The sequence below is a fragment of the Hemitrygon akajei genome, chromosome 9 (assembly GCF_048418815.1).
Source record: "Hemitrygon akajei chromosome 9, sHemAka1.3, whole genome shotgun sequence".
Lineage (NCBI taxonomy): Eukaryota > Metazoa > Chordata > Chondrichthyes > Myliobatiformes > Dasyatidae > Hemitrygon > Hemitrygon akajei.
The window spans coordinates 109,482,529-109,495,864 of NC_133132.1; the positions used below are offsets into that span (position 1 = coordinate 109,482,529).

General features: G+C 40.5%; 1 protein-coding gene across 1 annotated transcript in view; it reads right to left on the minus strand.

The window, feature by feature from the left end:
- The window catches only part of LOC140733438 (myomesin-2-like), a 130,625-nt gene that overhangs the window by 24,009 nt on the left and 93,280 nt on the right, over positions 1 to 13,336 (minus strand). Inside the window, exons 16-20 of the mRNA XM_073056764.1 lie at positions 13,028 to 13,202; positions 11,255 to 11,376; positions 8,218 to 8,405; positions 5,603 to 5,729; positions 3,887 to 4,065 (exon numbers count right to left, since the gene is read on the minus strand). Of these exons, the coding sequence (XP_072912865.1) occupies positions 3,887 to 4,065; positions 5,603 to 5,729; positions 8,218 to 8,405; positions 11,255 to 11,376; positions 13,028 to 13,202 (791 nt within the window). The remainder of the gene's footprint in view (positions 1 to 3,886; positions 4,066 to 5,602; positions 5,730 to 8,217; positions 8,406 to 11,254; positions 11,377 to 13,027; positions 13,203 to 13,336) is intronic.

The window sequence follows — 13,336 nt, forward strand, 5'->3', positions numbered from 1 at the left end:
TAGAGTTTAGAATAATGGGGATGGGGGTGGGGGGGGGAGGGATCTCATGGGGTCTGTGAGATTATTCCTCATGTTGGAAACATATTTTCTACATCCTTCCTATCTAAGTCTCTTGAACAGCCTAGATAGAATGGATGTTGAGAGGATGATTCCTATAGTGAGAGAGTCCGGAACCAGAGGGCACAATCTCAGAACACAAGGACTTCCTTTTAGAACAGAGATGAGGAGGAAATTCTGCAGCCAGAGGGTAGTGAATCTGTGGAATTTATTGGCACAGATGCCTATGGCGGCCAAGTCATTGGGTGTATTTAAAGCTAACGTTGATAGGTTCTTTTTGGAAGCCAACTCTATTACGAAATTTTCGATTATTTCTCTTCTTGGATCCTCTCTTCCTTTATCTTTAAATAAATTAACTGACAGTTTGGTGGCTAAACACACTTTGAGGATCTGGCTACAGTTTAGAAAGCATTTTGGTTTATTGAGATTTTCCATTTCTAGTCTTATTTTTTCTAATTTTTTTTTAAACCATCTACGACCGATCTGTTTTTTAGAGAATGGGACAGATTAGGCATTAAATGATTTCAGGATCTGTTGTTGGAATTACTTTCTTCTTTTGAGCAGCTCTCAGTGAAATATAACCTATCAAATACCCACATTTTTCGATATCTGCAGATTAGAGATTTTTTAAGATCTAAACTACATATATTTCCTACCAGCCCAGATAAGAACATAATAGAGGTAATTTTTAATTTGAAACCTTTTGATAATGGCTCAATATCTTATATTTATGGTCTGTTGTTGGGATTGAGAATGGCTCCTTTAGACAAAATCAAAAAAGATTGGGGAAAGGATTTACAGACTTCATTATCTGATGAGACCCGGAGGGCTATTTTCAAAATGGTTAATTCTTCATCATTATGTGCTCGTCATTCCCTCCTACAACTTAAAGTGGTACGTAGGGCTCATATGTCTAAAGTCAAGCTCTTTCGTTTTTTGCAGATATATCTCCTTATTGTGACAGATGTAATAATGGAGAGACTTCATTAATTCATATGTTTTGGTCATGTTCAAGGCTTGAAAAATATTGGAAAGGTGTATTCCAAACTTTTTCTGTACTTTTCGAAGTTAATTTTAAGCCCAATCCTTGTGACTGCCTTATTTGGTATCGTTGAGGAAAGAGCTATAATTTCGGAGCTTTCTCATTTGCGGGTACTGGCTTTTATTTCTCTTATGGCTAGGAGGGCGATCTTGCTTAAATGGAAGGAGGTTGCCCCCTACACACGCTCAATGGTTATGTGATGTTATGTCATGATCAAATTTAGAGAAGATTCGTTGTTCGATTTCTGATTCTAACCAAGATTTTCAAATGCTATGAGGACCCTTTCTGAACTATTTTAAAAATCTTTGAATTGTTATTGTTATTAAAATATGGATCTGGGCTATTATTATAAAACACTATATGGTAAAGTACTCTTTTTTTCTCTTGTTTTTTTTTTATCAACCAGCTTTGTCTTGGTAGAGAGTGTAGATTAGTTTTATAATATAATTAACCATATTATTGTATTTCATAATTCAATTCATTTTATTTGATTGATCATGAATATGGGATACTGTGATTGTATCAGTGTGATTTATATATAGTGCATCTTGTGCTATCTTATTTTGATTTATAATAAGTATCCTTATTAATTCTGTATTTGTATATATGAAATTTAATAAAAATATTGGAAAGATAGGTTCTTGTTAGTAAGGGTGTCAAAGGTTATGGGGTAAAGGCAGAAAAATGTGGTTGAGATGAAAAATAAATCAATCATGATCAAATGGTATAGTAGACTCAATGGGCTCAATGGCATTTTTCTGCTCCTATATCTTATGGTCGCTGGAGATCGAACCTGAAGGCAGAATACAGGCTAGTGACAGAATTTTTAACAGTGTGGTAGAACAGAGGGATCTTGGGGGTCACATCAACAGATCACTTAAAGTTGCCACATAAATTGATAGGATTGTTAAGAAAGCGTATCATGTGCTAGCATTCATTATTTGGAAGTTTGAGTTCATGAGCCACAAAGTAATCTTGTTGCTCTATAAAAGCTTGGTTTGACCACACTTGGAATATTGTGTTCATTTCTGGTTGCCTCATTATTGGAGGGATATTCAAATTTAAAAGTAAATTTATTTTCAAAGTACATATGCATCACCATCTACAACCCCCAAGATTCATTTTCTTGCAGGCACTCACAGTAAATACAAGTAAACACAAGAGAATCACTGAAAAACCTCACTCAACATGATGGAAAAACAACTAATGTACAAAAGACCACAAACTGTGTAAATACCAAAAAAAAAGAAAAAAAAATTAGATCACTGTAGAGATCTGTTTTCACTTTGACATGAAAATTTTTTTTTTGTTGATCAATGTCAAAAAAGCCAAATGAAATCCATTGTGATTCAATGTTGTAAAACAATAAAACATGAAAACTTCTAAGGGGGGGGGGGGTGAATACTTTTTATAGGCACTGTATATGCCGATTCATCACCACCTTTGATTTGGCCTACGGCTGTGGTGCCGTCAGCAAACTTAAATATGGCGTCAGCAATCTTAAATATAGCATCAGCAAACTTAAATATGGAAGCTTTAGAGAAGGTACAGAGGAGATTTACCAGGATGGATTAGAGAGCATGTCTTATGATGAAAGCTTGAGTAAGCTAGGACTTTTCTCTTGGAGCAAAGGAGGATGCGAGGCAACTTGACAGAGGTGTGCAAGAGGCATATATAGAGTGGATAGCCAGCAATTTTCCCAGGGTGGCAATGGCTAAAACCAGAAGACATCTGTTGAAGTTGAGTGGAGGAAAGTTTAGTGGAGATGTCAGAGATAGGTGTTTTTTTCTGCACAGAGAGTGGTTGGAGCTCTGTGGGTGGGGGTAGAGGGCATATATTAGGGATATTTAAGAGACTTATGGATGTAAGAAAAATAGAGTTCTATGGGCTGTGTAGGAGGGAAGGAATAGATTCATCATGGGGTAGATTTATATAGGTCGGCACAACATCATGGACCAAAAGACCTGTACAGTGTTGTTCTGTTCTATATTTTATATTGTAATTATTTTATTTAAATGGTAATACAGACCATATCAGGGTTTGTTTCGGAGGTCTGTCTGTAAATTGATATCCGCACAAGTCAGAAACATCCATTTTCTACAGTAACTCATACTGCATGTGTACTTTCTAAAGGTCTCTCATTTCATTGAATAATCACCACAACAGGACCGATAATTAAATTGGCAACATGTACAAAATGCTGGAGGAACTCAGCAGGCCAGGCAGCATCTATAGAAAGGAATAAACAGCCGACGTTACGGGCCAAGACTCTTCATCAGGACTCAGTTAAATAAATGGAATGTATACAACATCCCATCATTTCCCAACACCATGAAACATTTTATTTATTCTTATTGCTAGCTGGAAAACTGCTTTAAAATATACAGAGATAAGATATATTTTGTTGCTGATTTTCTGCTGAACATTCAAGAGCCTCTTAGATTGACACATGGCTGCAAGAAAAAGAGGGTTATGGGCTGTGTAGAAGGGATGTATTGGATTCATCCTGGGGTAGGTTTATATAGGACATGCTCTGTTGGTGCCAGAATGTGTGGCGACTCTTTCAGTCTGCTCCCAGTACATCCATAGGTTGTGTCATTGTTAACACAAATGACACTTTTCACTGTATGTTCTTATGTATAAGTGATAAACAAATGAATCTGAATTGAAATAAAAAATCTTAATTTAAGCAAGTTTTCATAGATCACTGGACTGAATTCCAAATACTAACACTTCAGTATCAGTGCCAAGTGTTTTGTAAACTTAGCCCAATGCTTCATCACTGACCTTCAGGTAGCGGGTGCTTACGGGCTGTTCTGTCACAGTTCTCCACTCTTCTGAGCCCAGTTCACAGATGTCCACCAAGTAGCCAGTGACATCACTACTGCCGGTATAGATCGGTGGCTTCCACAGGATCACCAGGGAGTGGCTTCTCAGTTCACAGAAGGTCAAGTCGTAAGTTGGTCCTGAGGGACATCAAGGATAAGAACATCTTAGTATTCACTAGTGGAGTGACTTCTTCATTAGATAACAGTGTCAGAATACAGGAACAGTATTATATCTTGCAAAGATGTCAAAAAGGAAGTACCGGGTATTACAATAGACATGGGGGATTACAATATGCAGGTACATTGGGAAAATCAGGTTGGTGCAACGTTTGGATCCTGAGAGAGAATTTTTAGAATATCTAAATATGGCATTTAGAGAAGTTCATGAGCCCACTAGGGGATTAGCTATTCTGGATTGGGTGTTGTGTAATGAATCAAAGAGCTTAAGGTAAAGGAACCGTTATGAGCCAGTGATCATAATATGATAGAATTCACCCTGCAATTTGAGAGGGAGAAGCTAACATTGAATGCATCATTATTACAGTGGAATAAAGGAAATTGGGAGTAAAGCCACGAGAGCAGAGCTGGCCAAAGTTGATTGGAAGGAAACACTAGCAAGGGTGATGGCACAGCAGCAATGGCTGGAGTTTCTGGGAACAATTTAGAAGGCACAGGATAGAGACATCCCAAAGTAGAAGTAGTATTCTAAAGGCAGGATAACATATGCTAGAAGAGAAGTCAGAGCCACCATAAAAGCCAAAGGGAGGGCATATAATAGAGCAGAAAATAATGGTAAGTTAGAAAATTGGGAAGCTTTTAAAAACCAACAGGGCAACTAAAATGTCATAAGGAAGAAAAAGATGAAATATGAAGATAAACAAGCCAATAATATCAATGAGTATATCAAAAGTTTTTTTCCCGACATATGAAGAGTAAGAGAGAGGTGATGGTAGATATTCGACCACTGGAAATTGATGGTGTAATGGGGGAAACGAGGAAATCATGGACAAACTGGGTAAGTATTTTGCATCAGTCTTCACTTTGGGAGACACTAGCAGTAAGCTGGAAGTTCAAGAATGCCGGGTCAGAAGTGAGTGCAGCAGCCGCTATTACTAGGGAGAAGGTGCCTGGGAAGCTGAAAGGACTAAAGGTAGATAAGTCACCAAAACCAGATGGACTACATCATACAATTCAGAAAGAGGGAGCTGAAGAGATTTTAGAGGCATTAGTAATGATCTTTTAAGAATCAATAGATTTTGGCATGGTTCTGGAGGACTAGAAAATTGCTTAAGTCATTGCACTCTTTAAGAAAGGGAGAGAGGCAGAAGAAAGGCCAGTCAGCCTGACCTCTGTGGCTTGGGAAGATGCTGGAGTCAATTGGTAAGGATATGGTTTCAGAGTACTTGGAGGCACATGATAAAAAAGAGCAAAGTCAATCAAGGGACACCCATTTAAAACAGAGATGAGGAGGAATTCCTTTATACAGAGAGTGGTAAACTTGTGGAATCTATTGCCATAGATGGAAGTGTCTTTAGGTACCTTGGCGGAACAGACTCGATTGGCCAAGTGACCTAAGTCTGCTCCTATGTCTTCTGGTTATATTTATACAGATGTATGCCTGCCAGAGTGACTATCCTGTGGGTATAAGTGCCCTGGGACATCTCCAGTCAGTTACCTGGCTCGGCCATGGTCCAAGCTTCACATTTGAAAGATCGACTGCACTCTGAAGGGATACCCACACCACCAAGGTTCATGGCGCTGACCTTAAACTCATAGAAAGAGCCTTCCTTCAGATGTTCAACCTTTTGAAGAACCAAAGAAAGCATCTATCAATATGGTTCTCCCAACAAGCATGACAGGAAACCTCAAACACATGATCATAACCTTATACAAGAGTCTATCATACATTAACATATCATCCTGTTTTGGTTTTGGTGGGGGGGGGGGGGGTTCCCTTTGTCCATAATCACTTCAGCTCAAAATGCTTGAGGGCTCTGGACCAACAGTAAGGACAACTGAAGTTAAGATGGACAGTTGGGAAAAAATAGGCTCCATTATGTATTAACCCTGCTCCTGTTCTCTGGGTATGTGTGGGAGCTTGAATTGCAGAGTCAACATAAAGAAGGCAGTCACAACTTGGTTATATGGGACTCTTGCTTACATGGATTTTACAAAGGAAACTCAAAGTTTCCTCCTGGACAGCTGATGTGAGTGGAGGCAATGGTCCAGATCAAAGTTTGGCACCATGTAAATAACACCAGCAATGGTGGTAGAACTGAACTCAGAAAGACCTTCAAGTATACGTTCACTGTCTCCCTACTGTGTACTGTACTTGGAGATGAAAGTCAAGTCAATTTTACTGTCATATGCACGAGTACATTTATGCATAGCTGCAATGAAAAATTTGCAACAGTATTACAGACACATAGCGTTAGATATACAACAATATGGCAACGTAGTGGTTAGTGTGACGCTATTACAGCTTGGAGCGTTGGAGGTCGGAGTTCAATTCCAATGTCATCTGTAAGGAATCTGTACATCCTCCACATGGAATACATGGGTTTTCTCCAGGTGCTCTGGTTTCCTCCCACAGTCCAAAGATGTACCAGTTAGTAGGTTAATTGGTCATTGTAAATTGTCCAGTGATTAGGCGAGGATTAAATTGGAAGTTGCTAAGCTGTGTGACTCAAAAGGCTGGTAAGGCCTATTCTATGCTGTATCTCAATAAATAAGTTCACAAATTCAAAATTCAAAATAAATTTATTATCAATATTTAAATGAAACAAAGCAATTTTTACAAGATTTTAGTGTAAAGTAGTGATTGTTGGTAAACCAAGTGATTAGGATTATGCCAGTTAGTTGAAGGGGGGATTTCTTTCAGACCTAAAATATTAACTCCATATCTTTCTCCAAAGATGCTGCCTACCCTTTGGAGGATTTCCAACAACTTATTTAGGAAAAGCAGATTATCTCCATCAAACTTCAGAAAGTTTATCTGCTGTTTTCCTCCCTGTATTTAATCCAAGCTCCCATCACGTTATGAGTGGCACAGTAGTATAGCAGTCAGCAAATGTTCTTACAACACCGACAATCATTGATCAGACTGAGAATCAGAATCAGGTTTATTATCACCGGCATGTGACATGAAATTCGTTAACGTAGCAGCAGCAGTTCAAAACAAGATAAAATGTAGCAGAGAAAATAATAATAATAAATAAGTTAAAAATAACAATAATAATAAACAAGTAAATCAATTGCGTATATTGAATAGGTTTTTTAAAAAGTGCCAAAACAGAAATACCATATATTAAATAAAAAGTGAGGTAGTGGCCAAAGATTCAATATCCATTTAGAAATCGGATGGTAGCGGGGAAGAAGCTGTTCCTGAATCACTGAGTGTGGGCCTTTAGGCTTCTGTACCTTCTACCTGATGGTAACAGTGAGAAAAGGGCATGCCCTGGGTGCTGGAGGTCCTTAATAATGGACGCCGCCTTTCTGAGACACCGCTCCCTGAAGATGTCCTGTGTACTTGTAAGTTAGTACTCAAGATGAAGCTGACTAGATTTATAACCTTCTGCAGCTTCTTTCGGTCCTGTATAGTAGCCCCTCCATACCAGACAGTAATGCAGCCTGTCAGAATGCTCTCCACAGTACAAATATAGACATTTTTGAGTGTATTTGATGACATGCCAAATCTCTTCAAACTCCTAATGAAGTATAGCCGCTGACTTGGCTTCTTTATAACTCCATCAATATGTTGGAACCAGGTTAAACCCTCAGAGATCTTGACACTCAGGAACTTGAAGCTGCTCACTCTCAATTCAACTCAATTCCTGCCGCTGCCTATAAGGATGTTTTAACGTTCTCCTTGTGGTTGTATGGTTTCGCTCCGGGTGCCCTAGCTTCCTCCCACCATCTAAAAATGTATGGGTTAGGACTGGTAAATTGTGGGCACTGCCGCAGGAAACACAGTAACACGTGCAGGCTGGTCCCAGCTGATCTTTGCTGATTTGATGAAAACAGCACATTGCACTGTATGCTTCAATGGACATGTGACAAATAATGCTCATCTAAATCTGAACAATGTTATCACCAAATATGGCTCTACCATGTTTTGAATATTGGAGATCCAAATTTCACATTAAAAAGCCATATCCCCTGTGCAAGATCACAGTAAAGTCCCATTCCACACTATCAAACAGTTATCTTGCAGCCTTCCCAATGTCTGCTTGGTGGAAACAGCAAAATTCCCAGTTATGGAACATCATTTATTCCCATACAAACACTGACCTTATAAACTGTTCCAGTGATTGCTTTAATGTTACTCTCATGCCATTTGAGATCAGTAACTTCACGATGGTCCATGAAGTACCCAGTGATATCTGATCCCCCAGTAAACCTGGGCACCTTCCAGCCCAGTGTCATGGAGTCGTTGGCACAGTCGAGGAGGGTTATACCGTAGGGCGATGATGGGATGGCTGTGGATGACAATAATGTAGAGAGAGAGGCAATGACTCTTGAATTGGTAGAAGCTACCTGTTCAGTGACACTGACATTCAGATTTGGGTCTGTTTATTGTCAGGTACACCACGGTAGAGAGGTTTCAAAGTCGCAGCAAATAAACAGGCCTTTCGGCCCCTCTCATCCATACTGATGAAGTACAGTGTTGAGAGAGTCCTACTTCCCTGTGATTGGTCCATAACCTCTTAAACCTTACCTTCCATATCCAAATATCTTTAAAATGTAGTAATTATTGCAATTTCTACCACTTCCTCTAGCAGCTCATTCCATACACCCAGCACTGTGTGAAAAAGTTGTCTTTTTGATCTCCTTTATATCGTTCCCTTCTCACCTTAAACCTATGCCCCCCCAGGTTTAGATTCTCCACCCTGGGGAAAAGACTGCGACCATCCACCTACCTACGCTCCCCATAAGTATAAACCTGTTTTCCAGGGAAAACAGTCCCACCCTCTCTAAATAAGTCCAACCATTCAGTTGCATTAACCTCAAGTCACAGAGCACTACAGCACAGAAACAGGCTGTTTGGCCAATTTACTCCGTGCCAAACTTCATCTTCCCAGACCCATCCCAAAGATTCCGCACAAATCTTCCCCATATCCATTCCAGCTAAATGCTACAGCAGTTCAGACTTACAACCATTCCAAAACAGGTGTAAAATCCAACCTAAATCATTACAGATGGTCTGTGAGAATTTAAAACTAACTGTCCTGTAATTAGGTAACAGTGACACTTTAAGTTTAATCAGAAGTGAGTATTAAACTGTGCTGATGACTAGCAACACTGTGGAATGTTAATAATCTGATCTATTAAACAAAGTGCTGCTAGACAAAAACAAATGTGACTAATTGCTTCACAGTACCTACCGTGAGGAACCCCTCCTCCTAAAAGGGTCACATAAAGAAAACAATTTAAATACAGCAGATAATTAACACCCATATTACTAACAAGGCTTGAATATATAAAAGGATTGAAATTACTTGGTCATAACTGATATTTGTTAATGTAGTTGTGTTTCTGTCCATTGCTTCAATGAAGATAGACAAGATTCTGCAGATGCTGGAAATCGAGAGTAACTCACGCAGAATGCTGGAGGAACAGGCAGCGTCTATGGAGAGGAATAAACAGTTGATGTTTCAGGTTGGGACCCTTCATCAGGACCGGAAAGGAAGGGGGAAGAAGCCAGACTAAGAAGCTGGAGGGAGGGTAAGGAATACAAGCTGGCAGGTAAAAGATGAAACCAGATGAGGGGGAATGTGGGTGGCTGATGTGAGAAGCTGGGAGGTCATAGGTGGAAGAGGCAAAGGGCTGAAGAAGGAGGAATCTGATAGGAGAGGACAGTGGATACTCTGGATGAGTCTGGGTGAATTGCCTTCTACTAAGTTTGGCATCAAAGATACCTTCTGAAACAGAAATAAACACTCAGGGTAACATGACAAGCTGGTGGCTGCTGACTATTTTCTCTCTATCTTTCAGTCCTGATGAAGGGTCTCAACTGGAAATGTCAACAGGCCACATTTCCTTCCACAGATGCTTCCCACTCACTGCCCTAGTGTGTTGCTCCAGATTCCAGCATCTGCCTCCTCTTGCATTAGTAGCTGTAATCAATGCTTCTTCAAGAACTCCTCCGAACCCACAACCCCAAAATCTTGATTCACCATTTATACATTAAACAATCAGCAGATATAAGCCAGAGAATATGACATGACAATTTCTCTAATTTGTATCCTTTGGAATGATGATAACTTTAAGTACCAACCTGTAATGGGACTCCGAGTGATGTTGAAATTATTTAGCAAAAATATTCCAGCATACTCCTCAAGATCCAGAACCAGGTAAGGCTGTGAATGCTTTTGACAAATCCTTGGTACCTTCCCCAAAGAAACATTGCCCTTTTAGTCATGTCCTCTGCTCTCTGGCTCTCTTCAACCTCATTTTGAAGATGAAACTATAAACATTTTTGAACATTGAACATTACAGCACAGTATGGATCATTTGGCCTACAACATTGTGCTGGCCTTTTAACCTACTTCAAGATCAATCTAACCCTTCCCTCCCACATAACCCTCCATTTTTTTCTTTAATCATGTGCTTATCTAAGAATGTCTTAAATGTCCCTAATATATTTGCCTCTACTACTACCCCTACTCTCTTTGTAAAAAAATCTACCTCTGGCACACTTTCCTTCAATCACCCTAACATTACGCTCTTTTGTTTTAGCCACTTTCACCCCAGGACATTTTAATAGTGATAATATCTGATAGTTCGTTTCCAAGATGGTCTCACACTCCACATGACCGGGCTTTCTAAAATTCAGAAAATCCATCAGCAAATCACAGAATAATGGAAAAGTAGAATAGGAGAGCAGTCGAACTGAAGAGCAATGCAAACTCAATCCACTGCGGGTTCCTACCTCTGCACGCCTCCCTATCAAAGTATTAGGAAAGTATAAGTGTGATGCCAGATGCAAGTTGTTTGGACAGAAGCAGTGAGTGTATGGAACACGCTGCCGGGCTGGTGGTAGAGGCGGATGCATTATGGACACTGAACAAATACTAAAGCATATGGATGATGTAAAATAGAGGATTAGATTGATCTTAGAGCAGGTTAGAGGTCAGAACATTGTAAGCTGAAGGGCTTGTACTGTGCTGTAATTCTCTATGTTCCAATGTTAAGTTTATTCCTTTCCACAGAATAGTGCATCCCTGCCCTTTGGTTCACAGCAAGAGGTTAGATTCCAGTCGTTATTTACATTCTTTTCCCGTTCTAATAATAGATACAGGTACAAGAGTCTTGACTAGACACTCACTTAGAGCTGATTGGACAACGATGGGCTCCGTCTCCTGAGAGAGTTCACTGACTCCCACAGCGTTTACGGCTTTCACACGGAAGATGTACTTGTGTCCATTGATTAGGCCATGAACTACAAATCTAACAGGGAGAGAACAGAAATGTTCATGAAGTGTTGAAGTAATTAAAATACTCACATGCCTGTGAGCATGAACAGAATTTCATGGCTCTTTTCCGGTCTGAATGAAATCTAAAATGGAAAAAAAAGCTGCAGACATGGGGAGAATTCAGATGTTGGAATCTGGAGCAACACAGAAGCAGGAGGAACTCAGTAGGTCAGGCAGCATCTGTGGAGGGAAAATAGGCAGACATGGTTTCTGCTTGAGACCCTTGATCTGGACTGAAAGATAGAGGGGAGATAGCCAGTATAAAGAGGTGAGGGGGAGGGGTGGAGCAAGAACTAGCTGGTGATGAGTTAATCCAGGTGAGGAGGGGAGGGTGGGAATAGTGACAGAGGCTGGGAGGTGATGGGTGGATTCAGGTGGGGGTATGATAAGGAGATGGAGGAGAGGAGGGTGGAAAAAATGAGAGAGGCTGAGAGGTGACAGATGGAAATGACAAAGGGCTGAAAATAGTGGAATTTGAGGCAAGAGATGGTTGCAGTTTGTTAAAACTCATCCCTTTCTTGGTTTTGCATGACATTTTCTGTTGGTTTGTATTTCACATGGTATTCGCTGAGTGAAATAAAGTGGCCAGAAGCCCCACATCCCAGAGTTCCATTGGGTTCATGCTTGCCAACTCCAGTATACAATAGCTTGTGCAATAGGTAGAAATATTCCACATGGAGAAACAGGCCAAAATGTACATACAGATGGCAGTGTCCTCTCATGTTGAGTTGGCTCCTTCTCCAATACAGGTCCCCTAGTCCATAGGAGGTCCATTCCACCTCCATTGTCAGGACAGGGAATGGACAGAGACCATAGTTCCAAGCCCGCAAGGGCAAACATTCCAGATTGGCTCTGAACCACCCCACTGAGACACTGAGGAACTCCGGAATCTCAGAGCACATTAATAGTTGCTCATTGAATCTGAATCAGGGTTACTAACACTGACAAATGGCTTGAAATTTGTTGTTTGTGGCAGCAATTACGGTGGTTCGTATGGGGTGTCCTGGGGTGCACCCCTGGTGAAATGGCTTATCATGTCCAATCTAGGGCAGCTCACTCGCTTTTGATTCCTACTGGACCCTCAGCTCCTACCTGTGGGTGGCTCTAAGTAGCTGTTTGCATATGACAGGAGCCACAGCCTGGTATGCTGCCTTGATAGGTGGGCTAAATCAGGTGAGGGTAGATTGTGGGCCTCATACCTTGGTGAGTTAGATATACGCCTGTGTTAGCTTGCAAGGTCAGCTCCAACAGACTAGGCAGATGAGATCAACAGTAAGACCCAACAGCCAGGAAGGCGGCTCTCCAACGCTTTGTGGAGAGTGAAGGACGTGACAAGGAACAGAAGAAATCATGGTCACCAATTGCAACCAACAAAAACCCCAACTGTGATGATTAATTGTACCACTAGATCCAAACTTCTGAGTTTGAGAGAATGGAACTGCCCCAGTATAATGGCTTTACCATTTTAAAAACTCTCCCACACAGGTTTCCTGTCATCATCAGATACAATGGACAACCACCACAGTGCACTACATAAAATTACTAAAAGAAACATATATTATCGATTGCTCAATGTAGCAAGTTTGACTTTGTACAAATTGAAGGCAAGGCTTTGTAAGAATGACCTGGTATATTTCACCGGTTTATGGTTACACGGCTGCCAATCATTGGTTCCCAGGAGGCAGGAATCAATGTAGTAACCAATCAGCTCACTGCCCTTCTTGGGAGGCAGCCACTGAACGACTACCGAATGCCTGGTGTTTCTCGCACATCGGACAGCACTTGGAGGAGACGGGATCTCTGAAAGAGGGAAGAATAAACAACATTAAAGGAAAAGTCAGAGTGCAACATTAACACTAGCATCAAGATCTTCGAAACTGAAATCAAAATGTTTTGAGAGATGCACACCATAATATGTTTTTTAAAAATAGCTT